This window comes from Adiantum capillus-veneris, chromosome 7, assembly GCF_014529385.1.
Source record: "Adiantum capillus-veneris isolate H3 chromosome 7, ASM1452938v2, whole genome shotgun sequence".
Lineage (NCBI taxonomy): Eukaryota > Viridiplantae > Streptophyta > Polypodiopsida > Polypodiales > Pteridaceae > Adiantum > Adiantum capillus-veneris.
Genome location: NC_140937.1, coordinates 121622378 through 121644446, shown reverse-complemented (window position 1 = coordinate 121644446; position 22069 = coordinate 121622378). Strand labels below are relative to the sequence as shown.

The 22069-nt window shown below is 46.1% G+C and overlaps 1 protein-coding gene across 1 annotated transcript in view; it reads right to left on the bottom strand.

Annotated features, from left to right (window-relative positions):
* The window catches only part of LOC147454535 (uncharacterized), a 291300-nt gene that overhangs the window by 102502 nt on the left and 166729 nt on the right, over positions 1-22069 (bottom strand). The window contains exons 37-40 of the mRNA XM_086516456.1: positions 5708-5831; positions 1813-1971; positions 1547-1693; positions 822-940 (exon numbers count right to left, since the gene is read on the bottom strand). Coding sequence (XP_086372582.1) covers positions 822-940; positions 1547-1693; positions 1813-1971; positions 5708-5831 — 549 coding nt within the window. The remainder of the gene's footprint in view (positions 1-821; positions 941-1546; positions 1694-1812; positions 1972-5707; positions 5832-22069) is intronic.

The window sequence follows — 22069 nt, the reverse complement described above, 5'->3', positions numbered from 1 at the left end:
AGTTGCAAGGGGTCGAGTTAATGGTGGTGTGCTAGAAAAACTTGATGTGGAAGCTGTGCATGGGATGTGCTTTGAGAAAAACCTTTGCATGACAAAACCTTGTGGACTCGAGAGTTCAAAAAAATGAATATTCTTCTCCTCTGGACTCTTAATAGAAAACTCACAACAAAGGGTCTTGGGTCCTTTTGTAAGAAGTGACACAACTAGTGGTGGGAGTGTGCCAAAAATGAGAGCACGTGTAGCAGGAAAAGTACATCCTGCAGTGTGCCCTTTGTGGGTGCCTCTCGATCCAGTGTGCATGAAGTCTCACACTCAATGAACTACATAAAGAAAATAGCAATGGCCACTGCACAGATAACCTTAATCAAAAACTTAGTGTAAGACACAACACATGGTACTCAAGCTCAGCTGAAGGATGGGCGCTAGACTCTCGACCAAGATAAATTGATTATAGACCTAGATTGAGAACATACATACTATATACAGGGGCAATCTATCTACTGGAAGGGATAAGGTGAGTAGACTGTGGTGAAGGATAGGGCAGGTAGGTGACAACCTGGCTACCACTCATCCCTCTCTTGCCAAAGTGCTCGCATGTAGTAGTCGAGTCCACTAGATTATTGGATTAGTCCAAGACTAGGACTAGGTCCACAACCTCGTGCACCATCCATATGAAACTGGAGACTCTTAAAGAAACATAAAAGTTTGCAATGAAGTAAAAAAGAAAAAAGGTGAAGAATTAATCATTCTTAAGACCATTACTGATCCTCAAATCTTCAAAAATAGAGACATGCTGTTTCAGATGTAAGATAAGAGAATACGGTTTGATTTTCTGTATGGTTGCAGGAGGAATGTTGTCCTTGTCATATTCCCGGAGACTTCTCAAAAAATCAGCATCAGCCAGCATTTTTTTGCTACTTTCCCAGTAGTCATCAATCATCTGTACGTTAAACAAAAGTCAGAAACTGCTTATCTATTTGTTTGTGGACCATGTTGAATTAATTAAACATGTTCACTTAAGATCGATAACAATACATGATTCAGTGCCCCTATATACATGAACCAAAAACAAGATGCTATAAAATGTAAAGGTCAAAACGAACAACCTGGGGGATCTTATACACAAAACAAAGGTCAAGCAGACAAAGGTAGCAGGTTTCACTGATAGTAAAATGGGCAGCCTCGCCAACATGGCAAGACCAGAATTCATCAATTTAAGGGTTTTGGGCTGCACTAATCGTGGGTACATCACACATGGCTGAATGTCATTCCTGAAGATTGTAAATCAGGCACAAATCTGACTCAACCCATAAACCCTCTACAGATGGCTAAACCTCCAGCATGATGCTTGTAATGCTGAAAGTTTTTAAAGGCCTTTGCCTAACTGCTAGAAAGGAAAAAAATACCACATGTGAAGCTGATAACAATGTTTCAATGTAAGTAGCTAGCATGATACTATGTGTTGTACATGGATCAATAAGATTCAGTTTTCATGGTATTACTAATCAATTGATCTCATACACCTGTTTCTTCAACCAAGACATACCTTCCCACTCCCAGAAGGATCCTTCATTCGGGTTGGTTTGATATTCTTCATTATGCAAACTGCCTCAATGACCAGTTTAACTGGTCCTGGTGGGCTTTTCATTCCCTTCAGCTCTGATATGTCAGCTTTGGTTAGGGTATCCAACGCCTTGAAGAAACAAAAGAAGAGTTTAAGGATAGTTCCTGTTTAGTTCTTTGACAGCTGTGAAATATGGTTTTAAGAAAAATTAAAAAGTGGTTTAATTGGGCAGTAAGAGATAGCTGGACCTTCAGGGCTGCTAGCAGCATGGGCATTGCTTCTGCTAGATCAGCTTCAGTTTCCTCTTTGATAGACCTTGCTGCTTCTGCCTTCACAGATGCTGCTGCTTCCTCAGCCAGAACCACCTCTCGGACTTTGTTAGCGCTGGCAGTTTCTTCATCAATAACCTATGTAGAAAACAATGAGTTTGCCTTTAGGAGTTTTCATTTGTGAGAGGCTAATTTGCAACGTTAGATGTAAGGAAGGGCTATTCTAAATGTAAGCTGAAGAGCAGGTCACAAAAATAAACTGAACAGGTGAGAGTTGTGTTAACATGAGAAAAAAAAAATCATGCTGGCATGCTAAAAAACTTGAGTATAAACCAAAACTACATGAAAAATGTGCATGCTGTATTTTATTATCTCACTTAGCTAAATCCACAGAGGAATCCTATATTGACTGAAGGACACACTAATATCAGTCTACATAAGCATACTGTTAACACAGTTTGAAGTCAACCCTACAGCAGACGAAACATTTGAACAAATGTAGGTGTGAAGATGTTCTATTGGTTGAAATGGCTTTCATCTGATTTTAGGTTGAATAGGAAAGAAAGTTTTCGTAGAATCTACAGATTCAGATATAACAAGCTTGAGTAACATGACAGTCATATTCAATCATGAGCAATGAAATTTGGATGGAGGGCATTTACAATGCATATAGGATACCCATCATATATGCCTGCAAAAGGTAACTAGGGGCCAAGTTAGCCACAGAGATAGCAAGGGTGCCCTCTGCAAGTGGGTGGAGCTCTAGACAAGATAGGAGGAGTCCTATCTTGACACAAGACCCACTTAATAGAACTCCTAGTTGAACTAACACCCATTGTTCGAAAAAGGTAGAAAGTGATCTAACCTCTTGAGTCTGTATGACACTAAAAGTATAACCACTTTAAGCTCCAATTATGCTAATAGAGATCATGCTAAAGATATTGAAAGTAAATAATAAACTAAGTCCACTTTATAAACGCAAGAAAATTATAAGGCCACATCTATGAATTGACCACAGTAAGAAAAAGAAAAAACTGATAGCAAATCAGCTTTACTAGAACTGGATATACTTCTTTTATGCAACCTGTTACCACATAATAGAAACTCATGTCATCCCTATTTGATTCTCCACACTACCTAGTTGCTGGAACAAACAGTTCCTTAACAATTGAAGGCTCTACATGTGCATGGCTAGTTCCACAAACTCCAAGATTCTCAAAAAATATGGGTCTCTCAGTCTTTGAGCCCGAGAGCTTTGGTCACACTTGTAAACGCAGGTCCTAATGAATACAATTTTCAACTCATCCCTTAAGCTCTAAAGATAAAAACCCTGTAAGTCTCATTTTGTCTGGGTGTAGACCTGCCCTTCTTGTGGATCTTGGCAAGATCATTGATGTCGGCCATGGAAATTACCATCTAGAGTTTGAAAGTCCAGACATGGTGGCCAAGGTCCTACAGATGAGCCCTTTGGATTTGGGTGCCTTGCGGGCACATTGGACCTGCTGCGCACCCCTGGTTATCCAGCACAAGAAGTGCATCCTTACGAGCTGTTGAGGTTAACAAGTGTGGCCCGGACGAAGAACCTTCGTGCAACTGTGTCTATGACTCTGTGGCTTAGCATGGGGCTGTTGAGCTGGACGAGCCAACGAGGACAGCCTTCACCGGATGTCCCATCTGATGGGAAACAAAAGTGGTTCTCCGCAGCCATGAGTACTCGATGCTTTGTCTCACCCACCCATCACTCACTGTAGGGAGCCACCACAATAGTGGGTTCTTACAAGGAATTGTTCGCATTCCTTGAGGCGCCAGGAGCGAACCAAGAAAGTGGATATCCATCAATCTTCTAAGCCATCCCCAGCTCTCTCTTTGAGCAGTACATCTCCATGCATACAGCACGGGGGCAGCTAATGGGACTGTTGATCAGAATCTTCCATGAGATGGCACATTTCCGGTTGCTAGAGACTCGAGAAAGAGAACAACAATTGAAAAATGGCCTTAGCTCTATTTAAAGGATGTAGGAGAGACAACACGAGAGCTTCTGAGTATATAGTCTGAGCTTAGTAAGACCAGACTTGAGCTTGAGGACTGACAACATGATAATGTATCTCACAAATGCGCTTCGCAGTAGACCTGGGCTAGGGATCAGTTCATTTGAAAGTTCTTTGAGATCACGTGACCATGCCACTCTCGCGCACAGATTACTCAGTTGCAGGAGCAGGATGAGTCAACAACATGTTGTCGACTTTAGAGAGACTAATACAGCTTTTTACAGTGACCTTCTCTTAGCAAAGTAGCCCTCGCAGAGACAGAAGGCCTACAAAGGGAGGTGTGGGCGTATGTTAGACAGGTCGTCCAGCGGATGACATGCGGATTGATTTGGCCTCTCTAAGTGACGAGCTGCTCGATACATTGCGAGCCCTATCGTGCCATAGTTGTTTAGGAGACGACGGCCTCACTTTAGCCTTTTTCATCTGGTACTGGGAATTCTTCGGCCCTCATTTGCAGAGAGGTTTGCAGCATGTAATGTATTTGGATATGATGCCTCAGAGCTGGAAAGAGGGACTGATATACCTTATCCTGAAGAGGGGGCGACATTAGACGACATCAGACAATGGAGACAGATTACAATCATCAAAAAATCATGGTGAAGCCTCTGAATTTGGATCCAGCTGCACCTCGAGGACTTGGTTGAGGCCACACACTGGTTTTTTCAAGGAGCGAATATTGTTGATAGTATCTTCTGGGAGGCTGCAGCCTTGGCTTGCATGCACGATGAGGATTTGATGATACTGCTTTTGGTCTTCGAGAATGGTTACTGGTGAGCAGGGGTCAAGGTTTGGATTTTCCAGATCTATACGACAAGACTAACCCCTTGTGCCTGTTTTTGTGGCTAAGGAGATTGGGCTAAGAGGGTTCCACATGCCTATTTGTGATGAGGAGCTGTTGGATGTGGAGTTTACTGATGGCACTGCTTTGTACTTGCAGGGCAGGAGCTCAATTTACAGAGGGACTCCTATGCAGATGAAGCTCGTGATTTCTTTGCTCGGTTGGGCATTAAACTAGCTCTCACTATAGCATATAATCCAGGCTTTGAATTTACAATCTAGACATATGGAGCATTGGCTACACATATAATTTAATGTGAGTCATGACCCACTTTATTCGCTAGGATTCTGCCACTTATGTGAGGTGGGTTGCTTTTCAGGTCTATGCGTGTGCAAATAGCCCGTTGAATGAGAGCAGAACCGAAAGCATAGCACTTGGCATTCATCACCACCTCAAACCCTATAAAGGGGAGAGTTGCACGATGTGAGCTGGAATGCATCGAAATTTCTTTGCTGTGAAAGATCGAAATACTACACATGCTGTTCTCGTCTATGAGAAGATGTTGCATGGACAGAGTAACACCTCTTGGGAATGCTCGATTGGCTATCATTGCAAGATTAGTGGTGTATGTATCTAGATTGACCTTGGTGGCTGAGCCATGTAATTGACCATGAGAATTTTCTCCCTAGGGGAGGGCCATGGAGAGTGCCTTCAATTTGAGAGAGAGTTGTATGGTATTATCAGTGTTTATGCTACCCACTAATGTATGCCTAAGATGTGGTTTTTTATGCTCTATTACTAACAGGCATGGATACATGATTGCTGGAGGTGAATATAGCAATTTTTAAGAAATCAAAGGAACAAATTGGTAGACCTACTGGCTTTGATGGGATAACAAACAATGAGTAGCATTGCTTTTGTGTTTGCTATTCACAAGGATGCATTTCCCATTTAGCAAAACCATGTGCTCTAGAAACAAGTCACAACTCTCAGGACAAATTGTCCTTAACAGGTTACAAGCTTCAATTAACATATAGCTCTCACATACCTTGAGAAGTCCATTCACTTCATTTGTTGATTGCACAAGCTTAGGTTGCAGTTTCTCCAGTTCTTCTTGCATTATATTGACTTCCTTTGATGAGTTTTCAAGTTTCAATAGTCCAGTTTCATACCTACAAAAAAGCTAAGCCCACATTTTTCAGCCACATGTCAGTAGTGTATTAGAAACAAATTTTATTAATATGTACCAGAGAAAAAATACTTCTCTGATACTTGGTCAGAAGAAATGGTAGGCAAAGATAAAACGTAGAGAGCTGGGAGGAGGAAGCAAAGAAACCACGTGTAAGACAGCTGAGCTAACTAGAGGCTTCTCGGGTATCTCCAGTTTATAGGTGGGACTCTATTTTCAGGGATCATCTCCAAAGTAGGATGAGAGAGGTAGATAGAGGCTTCTTGGGTTACTCAGGTTTACAAGTGGGACCCTATTGTTTAGGGACCATCTCTAGAGCTTTCCACTTCAGAAAAGAATATTACTTGCTTCTCCAAAGCCTGAAAAGTCTTATAAGGACATTGTTGTTCCTCCATGTAGTTCTAACAAACATGAGACTCCTCTTGCTTTCCTTATGACACATTATGAGGAGAAATTTCCACATCTTGGAGTTGATAAGAATGTATTTGTTAGGAGACTTGATTGACTGAGAGCAAAGAAATTGTCTTGGTACTTTTGATTGTGTATTTTGAGGATTTTGGTTGGGGTCATACCTCTGTGATCAACATATATTTCTATATTTTATCTTCGAGACTGTGCCCTTAACATAGTCATTTTGTTAAAAGATTCTTTTCTTGTAAGAAAGAGAGATTAAATGAGAAGAAAATTTCAAAATATGTCTGTAAAAGGTCTAAAAGACCTACGAGACCAGGAGAAATGAAATAAAATGTTATATTAACGTCTTCTAAAGGCCAAAATGACCTACGAGATCAAAGAGCTACATCATGGTGAATCTGATACAAGGCCTGGATAAAAAGAAAGAAACCAGCTAAACATCAATACTACTAGAGCTATAAAAGGTCGGTCTCAAGAGCCTAAGGGGTAAATAAACAAAACGTGGGAATGTCTTAGACTAAGATACAAAATAGTGGACATGTGTGTGCTAGAATCCGGAGATGGCTGGCATAGATCGGTGGCTAAAACCACAATTTGGTGGTACAAAAAGGACTGTCCTTAGCACCTTTGACAAATCCATGAGTTACAATTTCTACAAGTCACATGCAAAACTACCCATCATGATATATATGAGTGGATAGATCTTCAAAAGAAGAATCTAAAAACACAAGGTCCGAAAAGTTTTGACCTAAACTATACATATTTTACTAGGCCCCACTTTTTCATTGGTAGAAGTCAAAAGGGTCCTTTTTTTGTACCACCAAACCATGCTTTTACTTCGGTGCATGTCTTGTTGACGTCCTCCATGGTGAGAGTTTGCATAAGGCATCTCCCATGTCTTGCCAATATAGATCTGATCCTATGTTGTAACCTCCTCCAGTGATGGGAGCATCCCCTCATCCTTGGCCTCCTGGATCTCCCCAGCTCTGTTGCTCGATCACTCAGCATACCTCTGCTAGTGATATGCCCTGTATCCCTCCTCTCTAGCTGCTCTTGTCTATGCTCAATCTTTGGATGAACACTGTCATCTATTTTGGGTGTGTCTCTCGTTCTGTGAACCTCTCTCTCTCAATAACCTTGCTTGATGTAGCTGAATCTCCAATAGATAGAGTACAAGACATCTCTAATTCTGGTATCTCATAACTCAAAACAGAGGTCCAAAACCCGCGGCACGTATCTCATAGTAAGCTGTACAGTGGCTTATATAGTGGAGCTCTGCCTGTGGCTCTCTCTAATATAGCTGGTAGTGTGGCACAATCTGGTCTCAGCTGAGATGCCTTGAAATCCGCCGGTCTCAATCCCCAACTGGAGTGATGATTTTCTCCATGTCTTCCCACCCATCTTTACATCCATGCTGATGACTATGATGATTTATTCAGGTTCCCCATATCTGCATTCCATATAGCATGACTGAGGCAACCCGAGTTTTAAAAAGTCATAGCTTGGTGTGAGGCTCCTGGAATTGAACCTGTGAACACATCCTCTCAAAACCTTTAAAGCTGCATATGCTCTAGTCAATCTAGTATGTGCCGCTCTTCTCATGGAGAAAATTGGACCAGTAAAACCCACCCCAAGGTAAGTGTAGATATCCGTATACTCCACTCGGTCCAATCCATAAGTGAAACTGGGTGCTAATCGCCTGACCCATTGCATTGCAGTATTAAATACCATAACCTTGGTCTTCGCAAGGTTGATAGACATACCGGTATCGTGCACAAATGTGTGTAAATCATCAAGACGGCACTGCATCCCCTCACCTTAATCTGAAATAAGCACAATATCATCCGCATACAACAAAAGGGGTATTCATGTCCATGCCAAATGTGCTCCTTTGCCACCCTTCTCTCTATGTAGTCTGCAGCCTCATCTACATATATGCCAAAAAGAGTGGGGGATAGCGGACAACCCTGTTTCACCCCAATGGTGGAATGAATAATCTCTGACATCTGTTGGGGTGTACGTACTTGTCTTGTAACTGTCCTGTATATCCCCCATATAAGCTCTATAGACACTCCAAGCTCTTGCTCTCTCTGCGCATGAATCTGCCCCTTGGAAATGGATCAAAAGCTTTGCGGAATCCACAAAGACACAATAAATCCTCCTCCCATGAATTTTTTCCTCCTCAACGATATCTTGTAGTGTGAGAATGTGATCGAGAGGGCATGCCTTTCGTACTGACCGTGTGAGTATCAAACATTCCTCTCTTCCCCCTGCCAGCAGCACCTAAGTGAGCACACGCCTGTAGAGAGATGACACCCCTCTAATCCACGCATCTGAGAAGCTCATCCAGCACATAGTGCCCTCAAGGAGGCACTAGTCAACTCTCTCATAGGCCTTCTCAAAGTCGAGAAGGAGCACCACAAAATCCTCTCCTAGGACACGAGTGAGAGCAAATTCCTCCCAGAAGGTGACAATGTTGTCAAGGATGCTGCTCTCCTTAACAAAACCTATCTGTGTCTCATGCATGATACTCTCAAGTAGAGGCTGAATTTGCTAGAATTTTTTAGGTTGAGTTGAGAATAGTGATGGGCTTCCACTACCGAATCTCATCCAAAGAGCCTCCATCCTTGGGGATAAGATAAATCGAGATCCTCATGCTATCTGGCATTGGCATCTCTGCAATGTACAAAATGTGCTTGTATGCACTACATAATTCTGGACCAAGAAGCTCCCAATACTCCAAGAACAAACTTGGAGTCAAACCACCTCCCCTGGCAGAGTGCCCTAAGAGCCTCTTGGAGCTCCTTTAGTTGGAGTGGACTCTCAAGTATCTAATGCATCTCCTCAGCGACTAAGCAAGGCATCTATGCCCACACTTGCTCTCTGCATGCATCCCAACACTCTGTCTGTGGCTCAGCTGAGAGCAACTTACGGTAAATGTCACAAGCAGCTGCACGCCTATCATCGAGCTTTCTACAAACAGTCTTATCCGGTCTCCTGAACGGCAAACACTCGAGCAACTTACGGTAAATGTCACAAGAAGCTGCACCCATCATCTCAAACAAGTCACTAGTAACTCTGTGTCCCTCTTGGGTGCACTGAGATGCTTGACAGTGAAAGGAAAACTCATGGCATCGCTCAATGGTACTCGACTCCTGCTAAGTCTATTGCATCTGATCCTCCATCCAAGGGCTACTCGGGTCATGTTCCTACATCCGCCGTAAAGAAGAAATGCCTCGCTAGAGCTGCTTCTCCTCCTCTTGGCCCGCAGCCAAGCAGGATGCAGACTCTTGGAGGAAGAAACGACTAAGTTTCACAAGGCCAATGGATGCTCGAGTAGCTGGGTTGCCTGGTGTGTCCACACTCGCTATCCAAAGTACTACAACCTGCTCTTTGAGATCTGTATCCAACAAAATCTTCTCTAAGATACGTAGCATGAGACTGTCACTCCGTTGTCTATCTAGTAAAGTAAGAATCACAAGCGCATGAGCTTAAAAAGTAGTCTATGTCAAAATGCAAACGGAAACGCCCATATCACAGATTGGATCACTTGCGTAAAAGCGATCTATCTTGGAGAGATTCACCCCTCCTACTTTATGGTCTGACCGAGAGAAAGAGAGGATCTCTGAAGGCCGCACAAAGCCTGCATGTTGTCATACATCCGAAATCCTCGAAGTCATGCATAGGTGCTCCCAAGCAGCCAACTCAGCTCGGTGTATGGTAGCATGGCTGTCCCCAATCCTATCCGAATGGTCCTTCAACATGTTGAAGTCACCCCCAATGCACCATTGCTCTGCATGAGGTAATGACTCCACACTATATGACCAAAACTTAGCCCGCGGACACGCATGGTTGGATGCATAGATGTTCAAGAAGCCCACGAGACTACCTTGAATCTGCATATTGACCCATTGGGCCCTGCCTGGTACAATGATGCCTTTGTAAACAATGGCTTGCTGCCATGAGTCTGCATACATACACTCCTTGAATTCCTCCATACCCAAAGGCAGCTGGCCAAAATGTCTCATAGCGACCACGCAAGATCTGTGCACAATGCTAAAAACGGCTCTCACAAAGGTGATACTCCTAAAGAATAAGAATATCTATCATGCCACCCACAAGCATCTTTGAATCTCTCGTCTCAGTCTACACCTCTGGCGTATAAAGTGGGGTCCACAAAGCCTCTGCACATTCCATGAGACAATCCTCATGGGTTCAGTGAGGAAAAACCAATGCTGCCGCAGTAGCCAACTTGGGAATCTTCAAGGCCAGCCTGGATGGGAGCGGAAGAGACGCGCCTAAAGGGTCAGCCCAAGCGTATGCCCAAGATGAGCGTGCACTCCGTAGATCTATATCCTCTCTCCAGGAATCCTCATGTACATATTCATAACAAGTCGCACTCTAGTTTTCATCAAAGAAGTATACCACCATGTGCCCACAACCTTCTACATTAAGTGGAACTTGGCCAGTGGCCAAAGGGTCTGTATCAAATCTATCACACCCAAGTTCCTCTTTTGGTGAGAGAACTCAAGAGCCTGGACATGGAGCCAATTCAACACTAAATGCATAGTCCACTTTGTGTGATCCCTGCCACACAATGAAAAAGAGAAACCAACCATTGTGTCCAAGGCATCTACACCTCTGAACTCTCTCATGAGTGTCTCTAGGTTGGCCTCAATGTGCTTCATAGTCAGCTCTCTGGGGGGCACTCTAGTTTTCAACAAAGAAGTATACCACCATGTGCCCACAACCTTCTACATTAGGTGGAACTTGGCTAGTGGCCAAAGGGTCTGTATCAAATCTATCACACCCAAGTTCCTCTTTTGGTGAGAGAACTCAAGAGCCTGGACATGGAGCCAATTCAACACTAAATGCATAGTCCACTTTGTGTGATCCCTGCCACACAATGAAAAAGAGAAACCAACCATTGTGTCCAAGGCATCTACACCTCTGAACTCTCTCATGAGTGTCTCTAGGTTGGCCTCAATGTGCTTCATAGTCAGCTCTCTAGGGGGCATGATCAATGTTGCTCAACGATGCTCCATAGCCTCCTATGTAGACCCCATCAACGATGTGAAGATCCTCTCATCCTCGGGTGTCATGAGTGGCCAGGCAAGATGGCTCAAACAAGAAGGATGCACCAATGAGGGTGTCACTGGGTAACCTATGCGGGTCCATCCACATAGAGAGAGAGAGAGAAATGAAATGAAATGTTATATTAACGTCTTCAAAAGGCCAAAATGAGCTATGAGACCAACTGTTACAAAATGGTGAATCTAATACCATATCTGGGTACAAAAGAACTAGAACAAAAAAACTACTACTAAAATCCATCCTCATCTGCACTCTGGATGTCGAGAGACTATGGGTTGAATCCTCTCCTGTAGTCTTCGTCGATGCTAGCCACTCTCCTCAATCGTGGCCGTCTAGATCTTCGTTATTACAGTGCTCGGTCAATGAGAGTGCCGGTATTGGTCGAATGAGTGTGGGCCGAGCTCTGGAGTGATGGCTGCTCCTCTAGCTGTCCCATATCTAGTGAAAAGAAACCTGTAATCCGTCTCTGGGACTGTCTCTCTCTATCTCTCCCCAGTAAAGTGTCTCAATATATGTGTAGCTCAAGTAGATATAGCCCCAAACATCTCCGATCCTCATAACTCATGACCCTAGAGAAAGGACTGAAACCCTCTCTGAATAAGCAGTGGAAATGGCCCCGTATCTCATAGTACACTGTGCAATGACATATGTAATGTAGTTCTGTCTTTGGCTCTAACTGGCATAAGCGGCATATCCTGCTATCTGCTGGTATCCCTCTGAATCTACCAGTCTCAATCTCCAGCTGATGTGAGGATGTGCGTATCTGACCAATGGCACACGGGAAACCATGAGACATATGTGTGTCCATGTAGGTGGGTTGAATCACAAACCCATCTCTTGTGAGGTGGAGAAGATGCTCTCTATAGAAAGCCATCTTTGTGCCCAACTCCTGTGGCGGCTCTATCCTTGTCCTCCTAGTATCCAGCTGGATCAGGTCTTGACGAATGAGTCTAGTAATCTCCACCCGTGTAAGAGACATCAAGGGTGCTTGAAGAGAGGACTGGAAAGGGGGCAGCCTATCCATGGTAAAGCCATGCGTATGAAACCATGATGTCATTTGTACATACCAGCATGAAGTGTCCCCCTGAAGACCTAACTGTCTGGAAGACTCAAGGGCCAGTCTAGCATATTTGTCTCTAGTAGTATCCCACAAGCTGTGCACAAAGGAGACTGATCTAGTAAGCGCCTCAATCTCCATAGGAGGGGCAGCTAGCTCTGCTCGAATGATAGCGTGGGGTACGGAGGCCTTGGCTCTGATCAGTTGAGAGATCATAGATACCAAGGGCCTCTCCATACGTCTCCAACCATCCTGGCCTACAGAAGGTCCCCATATCTGCACCCCATACAACATAGCTCAGGCTACTAAAGTATCAAAGAGCCATAACTTTGTATGAGGTTTCTAGAAATAAACCTGCGAACACATCCTCTCCAAGCCTCTTGAGGCCACAAAAGCTCTAGTCATTCTAGTCTCTCCTGCTCTCCCCAAAGAAAACCTCAGCCCAGTGAAGACAACCCCAAGGTAAGTGTATGCATCTGTATACTCTACAATCTCTTGACCATATGTGAAAGTCGGTGCTGATCTCTTGATCCACTGTGGTGTGGTGTTAAGCACCATAACCTTGGTTGTTCCAAGGTTTCCAGACAATCCACTATCCTCTGCAAAACGGTGTAATGCATCCAACTGTCGTTGCATACCCTCTGCTGAGTCAAAGATCAACACAATATCATCAGCATATAACAACAATGGGATCCACGTCCCTGCCAACTGGGCACCTCTATCACCCTCTCTGTCAATGTAATCAAACACCTTATCAACATAAATACCAAATAGAGTAGGAGACAATGGGCAGCCCTGTTTCACCCCAATAGTAGAGTGAACTAAATCAGATACCCCTTCCGGAGTGCGTACATGTCCCATCACTGATCTGTACAAAGCCATAATCCCCCAAATCAACTCTATGGGCACCCCCATCTCCTGTAGTCTACGCATCAATCGAGCTCTCGATACCATGTCAAATGCTTTGCGGAAATCCACAAAGCTACAATAAATCCGTCTCCCATGTGACCTGCCCTCCTCAATGATGGCTCTCAGTGTCAGAACATGATCAAGAGTGGAGAAACCCCTTCTGAAACCGGCCTGACCCTTTGCTCGTACACCTCACCCTCTGCCCAATTACTCAAGTGCTGCTCAAGAATGGATGCAGACAACCGTGCCAATGTGTGTCCAACCATAACAGTGTGGTAGTTCCCAGGCTCTGTAGGATCACCTGCGTTGAAGATAGGCACAATAGTAGAAAACCTCCAAGTCTCAGGTAACCCCTCACACATGGCACGATTGAACAACACTGCAATACCCTCTACCAGCATATCTCTAGCATGTGTTAAGTGCTCTGCGACTAGACCATCATGATCATATGCGCTGCTGGTCCTTATCCTTTCAATGGCTCTCTTTACGATCTTAGTGGTAAAGAAGGTGCTGATAGGTGGGCATGGCTCTGTAGGATCTGGAAGGGGGTCCTGTCCACGAACGTATATAAGGATGAGGCATACTGGCCCCACACATCAGGAGAAGTAATCACTGGCGGAGGAGAGTGCTCATGAAAGATCGCCATGCCTCTCCCGAGTCTCTACTCAAGAACAGCTGATACAAGTCTCGCTCCATCTGGTCCAAGTAAGCTCGCTTCTTCCGTCGCACAAGGCATCAAGAAGCAATCCGAGATTTTCTGTAAGTGATGACCCCTAAAAGAAGATCCCTGAAAAGAGAGAGAGAGAGAGAGAGAGAGAGAGAGAGAGAGAGAGAGAGAGAGATGAGATGAAATGAAATGTTATATTAACGTCTTCAAAAGGCCAAAGTGACCTATGAGACCAGAAAGTTACAATGCGGTGTATCTGATACAAAGTCAGATTAACAAAATAAATTAAACTAGGATAACAAAATATAAATACTGCGGAATCCTAAACTAAGCTGATAGGTGTGAAAGGTGAAAGGCATGAAATGTGTGAACTAAGCAGTACAATGTGTAGACAATATGGGAGGGAAGTAGAGATCCATCTTCCTAGAGATCCATCTTCATCTGCACTCTGGACGACGAAAAAGTATGGCTCGAATCCTTTGTTGTAGCCTCCTTCGAAACTGTGTAGCTCCTCTTCTCCATCGGGGTCGTCTAGATCTCCCTAGCTCTAATGCTCGGTCTATGCGAATGCCAGTAGTGCGGGCAGACCTCTCCACTATTGGTTGCTCCTATGTCTGTTCTTCTGGCTGTACAATATCTAGTGTAAAGAAACCTTTGATCTGGCTCTGGGGTTGTCTCTCTTCAGCTCTCCTCAGTAAAGTTTCTCTATGCCTGTGTAACTCAAAGTAGATATAGCCCAAGACATCTCTGCTCCTCATAACTCATGACCCTAGCTAGAGGCCCAAAACGTTCTCTGAATAGACAATGAAAACGGCCTCGTATCTCATAGTACACTGTGCAATGACATATGTAATGTACCTCCGTCTCTGGCTCTAGATGGCATAAGCGGCATATCCTGCTATCTGCTGGTGTCCCTCTGAATCTGCCAGTCTCAATCTCGAGCTGATATGAGGACGTGCATATCTGGCCAATGGCACAACGCAAACCATGAGAAAGATGCGTGTCCATATAGCTAGGTCAAATCACAAACCCATCCCCCGTGAGGTGGAGAAGATGCTCTCTATAGAAATCCATCTTTGTGCCCAACTCCTATATCAGATCTATCCATGTCCTCCACATGTCCAACTGGATCAGATCCTGACGAATGAGTCTATTAATCTCTACCCGCGTCAGAGACCTCAAGGGTGCCTGTAGAGAATATTGAAAAGGAGGCAACCTTTCCATGATGAAACCATGTGACTGAAACCATGATGCCTTCTGTGCATACCAGCATGATGTATCCCCATTAAGAGCTAATTGTCTGGAGGACTCTAGAGCCACCCTGGCATATCTGTCTCTCGTAGTATCCCACAGACTGTGTACAAAGGAGACTGATCTGGTAAGCGCCTCAATCTCCATAGGGGAGGCAGCTAATTCCTCTTGAATGATATCATGCAGTACATAAGCCTTGGCTCTAATTAGCCGAGAGATCATAGATACCAAGGGCTTCTCCATACGCCTCCAACCATCCTGGCCTACAGAAGGTCCCCAAACCTGCACCCCGTATAACATAGTAGAGGCAACCAAAGTATCAAAGAGTCATAACTTTCTCCTAGGTTCCTGGAACTGAACCTGAGAACACGTCCTCTCCATTCCTCCCAGAGCCGCACCAGCTCTAGTTAGTCTAGTCTCTGCTGCTCTTCTGAAAGAAAATCTCGGCCCAGTAAAGACTACCCCCAGGGGAAGTGTATGCATCTGTATACTCCACAATCTCCTGAACATATTTGAAAGTAGGTACTGATCTCCGGACCCATTGCGGTGTGGTGTTAAACACCATAACCTTTATTTTACCTAGGTTTACACATAATCCACAATCCTCTTCAAAACTGCGTAGTGCATCCAAATGTCGTTGCATACCTTCTGGTGAGTCAGATATCAGCACAATATCATCAGCATATAGCAACAATGGGATCCACGTCCCTGCCAGCTGGGCACCCCTGTCACCCTCTCTGTCAATGTAATCAGACACCTCATCAACATACATACCAAATAGAGTAGGAGACAATGGGCAGCGCTGTTTCACTCCAATAGTAGAGTGCACTAAATCAGATACCCCTTCCTGAGTGCATACATGTCCCATCACTGATCTGTACAAAGCCATAATTCCCCAAATCACCTCTATGGGCACCCCCATCTCCTGTAGTCCGCGCATCAATCGAGCTCTTGGTACCATTTCAAATGCTTTGCGAAAATCCACAAAGCTACAATAGATCTATCTCCCATGTGCTCTGCCCTCCTCAATGATGGCCCTGAGTGTCTAAATATGATCAAGAGTGGAGAAACCCCTCCTGAAGCCGGCCTGACCCTTTGCTCTTACACCCTCGCCCTTTGCCCAATTACTCAAGTGTTGCTCCAGAATAGATGCATACAACCGTGCCAATGTGTGTCCAACCATAATAGTGCGGTAGTTCCCAGGCTCTGTAGGGTCACCAGCCTTGAAGATGGGCACAATATTAGACAACCTCCAAGTCTCAGGTAATCCCTCACACATGGCACGATTGAACAACATTGCGAGAACCTCCATCGGCATATCCGTGGCATGTATAAAGTGCTTCGCTACTAGACCGTCATGATCATATGCCTTCTCGGTCCTCATCCTGTCAATGGCCCTTTGTACCATGTCAGATGTAAAGAAAGTGCTCGTAGCTGGGCAAGGCTTGGTAGGGTCTGGAAGGGGTTCTTGTCCAGGAACCGTATATAATGATGTCGCATATTGGCCCCACACATCAAGTGAAGTAATCACTGGGAAAGGGGAGTGCTCATGGAAGAGTCGCCATGCCTCTCCTGAGTCCCTACTCAAGAACATCTGATATAAGTCTCGCTCCATCTGAGCTAGGTAAGCTCGCTTCTTCCGTCGCACAAGGCGTCGGAAAGCAATCCTAGACTGTCTGTAAGTGATGACTCCTAAAAGGAGATCCCTCTGAAGCTGGGCTCTCATCTTTTTGCACTCCTCATCATACCAACTATTCTTGCCCGGCTGAGTGTGTGGGTATGCCACTGATGCAGCCCCATGCAGTCTCAGTCAGTAGAGTGGTGCACTCCTCCAATGAGACGCCTGTACCATTTGTGCCAGCTGTGCCTTCCAATAGATAGTCCCAGATCTCCTCTGTATAAACGAAATCAGTCTCTGGTGTAAATGTATAGCGGGTGTGTGACCTGCCTCCTGATGTGTGGGTTGTACTATACTGAAATTTAACGGATAGTGTCAAGAGAGCATGATCTACTGCTATGCCCACTGGCTTGGCTCCCACTGTGAAATCATGAATGCAGGGGACAAAGCTCGGTTGTGTCATAACATAATCCACTGTACTGGCCCCATGTCTGTGTGGAAAGCATGTGAAACCGGCTGCTCCAAGAAATCGTTGTAAGCCATTAAGTATGGCTAATCCATGTGTAGTCGTCATTTCCATGAGGTATCTCCCATACTCCGTCTGCTCTCTGTCATCTGAGCATATGTCAAGTCCCAACTCACCCATATCCAGCTCTCTAAGCATCTCATCTAAAGTGTCGTAGAAGATTGTCTGCGAGTTGCCCGCCGTTCGGGCATTGAAGTCCCCTAGGAGAATGATATCACCATCCCTAGAAAACTCCCATATGTCATCATCTAGTATAGAGAAAGGCGACTGCCCTCTGGATGCAACATACACTGATGTACTGGGAGGAAAGTAACATATGGCAATATATAGGAATCAACCTGTGTCAGCTCTCAGTCTCACCTACATATATCTAGCATGATCATCTCTTCGTACAATATGCAGTAATGGTTGTAGTTCATCTCTGAATAGCACTGCTACTCCTCCTGAACCTCTACTCCCATGCTCAGATCTCGCATTTGTCCTGTGAGCTGTCTACCATCTGTATCCCACCACATGTGGCATCACCTGTCCAGGGGCCTGATGAGTCTCTGAGAAGAATACAATATCCTTGTCTTTGAAACTGTCCTCAAATGCACCCACGTCCAACCTCATAGATCCATTCCAATTCCGGGTAGCCATCTTCAGTGTGGTCCCATAGGTCTCGCACCGTCATGCAGTGCACCGCTCTAAAATCACCACCCGTCCATCTCTGTAGAAGGCTATCTTTCCCTTCTTCCTTGCCGCTGTAATCTCTGGCATTACCTCTCTCATATGTGCGAGCTGTGAGAGTCAGTTCATCACCGAGGAAAATACCTGTCTTTTTGAGAGTAGGCCTCTTCCTCAAGAATTCCTTCTTCTCTTCCAACGAGGGGAAGCGTAGTATGAGAGCTTTCCCCTTTGAAGACTCTCCCGTGCCATCACTTTTCTTACCTACCCTCCATGCCTTTGTGTGCAAAGGCTTCTCCATCCCCATTATGGATGTAAGGCGTGTGACCTCTTTCTCCACATTGTTTATGTCCTTGAGACTGGTCACTCTCACATGCAGTGCTTGCATCCGCCTTCTTTGTTCCTCTTCGAGGGTCATGTTTTTTTTTTCCGAGAAAAAGATCCTTCTATTAGTTAATGAAACTGCCCATAGGGCTACAACCTCCTCTACAAGAGAGAACTACAACAATCATGAAGGGGAGACTCTCCCAATGAAAAAACAACATATGTACAATGAGGCTAGATCAGGGGATGGGAGGAGGGAAGAGACACACAGGTGGACGGTAGTGCCATCGGAGCACACCCTGGACCATGGTGAAAAATGGCCCAGGACGCCAAAGTCGAAGAAAAGCCTGTCTGCGCTCCCGCATACGGTCGGAACTGCCTTGAACTGTCCTCTGAGAGTATGAACCAGCTCAAGCCAAAGATCCCGAACATTCTCTGCTGGTGGTACAGGGTGAGCCTTGAAGATGCGGAAGCACCGGGCCCGCCAGATGAATCAGACTATCAGGCCACTGATGAGCTCCCAACACACCTCTCTCTCATTGCACCACTCCTGTGGAGTAAGCTCTGTGGCAGGCTAGACTGTAGGTTGCCTCCCCTGCATCACTATCATCCTGCTGGTGCATGATAGCTCAAACTGAAGTGCCGGGCCCGTGAGAGTGGACCAAGCAGCTGCCCCCCAAGTGTACTGTCGAGCCGTGGAGAGAGCAGGCATCAGCCAAAAAACACGAAGCCACACCTGCTGTGCCAAGGGACAGTCCCAAAGACAATGACGCTGACTCTCCACAAGATGGACACAAGTTGTGCATGCGCACGAGAGGCCACTATGCACCAACCAACTCCCAATTGTTGTAGCTTTGTGTGCGACCAACCACCACTGAAACAAAGTGAGTGCCGAGGCAACCACTGAAACAAAGTGACTCGCCTCGGCAGTCTAGAGTCCCACAACCTCTCCCAAAAAGCTGCCAAGAACTCAGCTGTGAGACCCTCCTCCTGCCAATGAGGTGCTGCAATAGGGCGAGCCTCTCTCTGTGTTGCCAGTATGTGACGTCCCAATCGAACAATGTACTAAAAGAAAGGGACGCCTGGGTGGTGTGCAGAAGAGAAGGGGTCCCTCCATAGCCACTCTCCATGATCCCACTGTACTCGTGCCAGTGGACAACACTCCCAAGCCCAGTCTCCAGTGTCCAGTCGCAAGAGCAGCTGGGTCAAGATCGATGACACAAGTCCTCTTACAGATGTCCACCACTCGGATCCTCTGAAAACAGCACTCTGCCACCTGTGGGGCCTCTACTGCAACTCGCTGTAAGCGTCCCTCACCCTGTAGCTCAAAAAATAGGGAGGGAACAGTCTCTGAGCAAGCCCGAACAGAGATAAGAACCTCCAGTCGCTTGAAGGCTCCCATCTATCTGGGCGCTGCTGACTCGAGAGGCGTGAGCCACTAAGTTGGTACTGCCTCTAAGATGTCCTGGAACATGCTCTGCACCCCTCTCACGCCCTGTAGAGCTGAAAGCCCTGTAGCTCCTTTGACAAGCCTGGAAACTGTAACCAGTCACCTAAAGAGCGTGCTGGACCCGTTGCCATGAAACCCCAAGAAACATGAGGCTGACTACCAACCTGGTGACCTCTCTGAGTGCTAACCATAGGGTTCTAGACAAGGGGCTGGCGCGCAGGCGCTCCTCCGTGCAAGTAGGCTGATGCTGCTCCAGGCCTCACTGCATGTGCTCCCAAGATCATAGCAACCCCACAGCGAAGCGATCCTCGAGTCTCCTGCTCAAATCAACTCTACGCATCTCTGTGAAGATCCATCTGGTCGAAGGCTGCCAGGGGCCTCCTACTTGAGGCACCCTAGCACGAAGCCACTGTAACAAGAACTCCTTCCAGGGCTCCTCACCTGGAAGAAGACCTCGGACATGAACTTCCCAAGAAGGGCTCTGCTCTGCTGTGCTGGGTCTATGATCCCAAGCCCTCCCTGGGAACAAGGAAGAATGATGACCTGCCAAGCCACTTTGGCCCGGGCTATCAGATTGTCTCGCCTTGACCAAAGGAAATTCCTGATCAGCCGCTCAACCTGGCTGATACAAGAACTTGAGAAGATCCAGCAAGAAGTGATGTACCACATAGTAGCAAACAGCACCTAGTTGGCCACTACAACTCTGCCAGCCAAAGAAAGTCGTGCGGAGCTCCAATGTAACAACTTCCTCCTGATAGACAGGAGGAGGGGAGAAATCTTCTGCTCGAGACAAGTCCAAACCAACCTGACAGCCCAAGTATCGAGCTACAGTCCCTGGGGGAATCCACCTGAAACCCTCGCCAGACATCCAGTCGGGCACAGGAGCACTACCAACCGAGAAATCCACTGTCTTTCTCAAGTTGATCTATGCGCCAGATGCACAATAAAAGGTCTCAAGAGCCTGCTCACACCTGTGAAGGTTGGCCTCCTGGACATCCAAGTACAAGGCTGAGTCATCAACAAACTCAGTGTCCAGTAGCTCATCTCCCCGAATAGGAAGTGCTAAGCCCCGTAGACCAACCTGCTGCGACACCAAAAACCTGCTCATCGCCTCAGCATAGAACAGACAGAGGAAGGGGGCAAGAGGGCAGCCCTGTCTGACCGAACGTGTGAGCATGAAACGATCACCTCTACCTCCTGACAAAAGTACTTGACTGTGTGCCCATCTGTACAAAGCTGACACCCCTCTGATCCAAGCATCTGAGAAGCCCATCCTGCGTAGAGTGCCCTCCAGAAAGTCCTAGTCAACTTTGTCGTAGGCCTTCTCAAAATCGAGAAGAAGAATCACCTGATCCTCACCACGGAGCCGCGCAAGGGCAGAAGCCTCCCAAAAAGTAAAGATGTCGTCAAGGATACTGCGCTCGTTGACAAAACCTGTCTGAGTCCCATGTATAAGGCTCTCTAGAGGTGGCCGGATCCTCAAACTTAGAGCCTTGGCAAGAATTTTGTAGGCTGAGTTGAGGATAGTGATGGGGCGCCACTGTCGAATCTCATCCAAGGAGCCACCCTCCTTGGGAATGAGGTAGATCAGACCCACTCATGCTGTCAGGCATCTCTCCTGTGTGCAAGATGTACTGAAAAGCACTACAGAGATCTGGGACAAGCAAGTCCCAGTACTCCATTAAAAAACTAGGAGTCAAGCCATCGTCACCTGGACAGCTACCACGGGGGAGTGCACTAAGAGCCGTGTGCAACTCCTCAAGCTGAAGTGGAAACTCAAGCCTCTGACGCATCTCCTCACTCACAAGGCAAGGCATCTGTGCCCACATCTGCTCCCTATATGCATCCTGACGCTCTGCAGACATTAACTCACGGTAAAAGTCAGTAGCAACTACACGCATGTCCTGTGGCTCAGAAGCAACTGACCTGTCGGGACTCCTCAATTGACTGACCTTGGCATGCGTATGCCGAGGTCCCACTGCCTCGAAGAAAGCACCAATCACTCTGTCACCCACCTGTGTCCACTGAGATTCCTGTCGATGGAAAGCAAACTCATGGCGCCGCTCCTCTGTGCTAACAAGCTCCTGGCGAGCCTGCTGTAGCTGCTCTTCCAACCAAGGACTGTCTGGATGCTGCTCCTGCATCCTATGCAAGGAAGCAACGCCCCGTCTGAGACGCTGCTCCTCCTCTCTCACTGTCGCCAGGCAAGGCAAAGACTCCTAGACAAAGAAACGACTAATCTGAG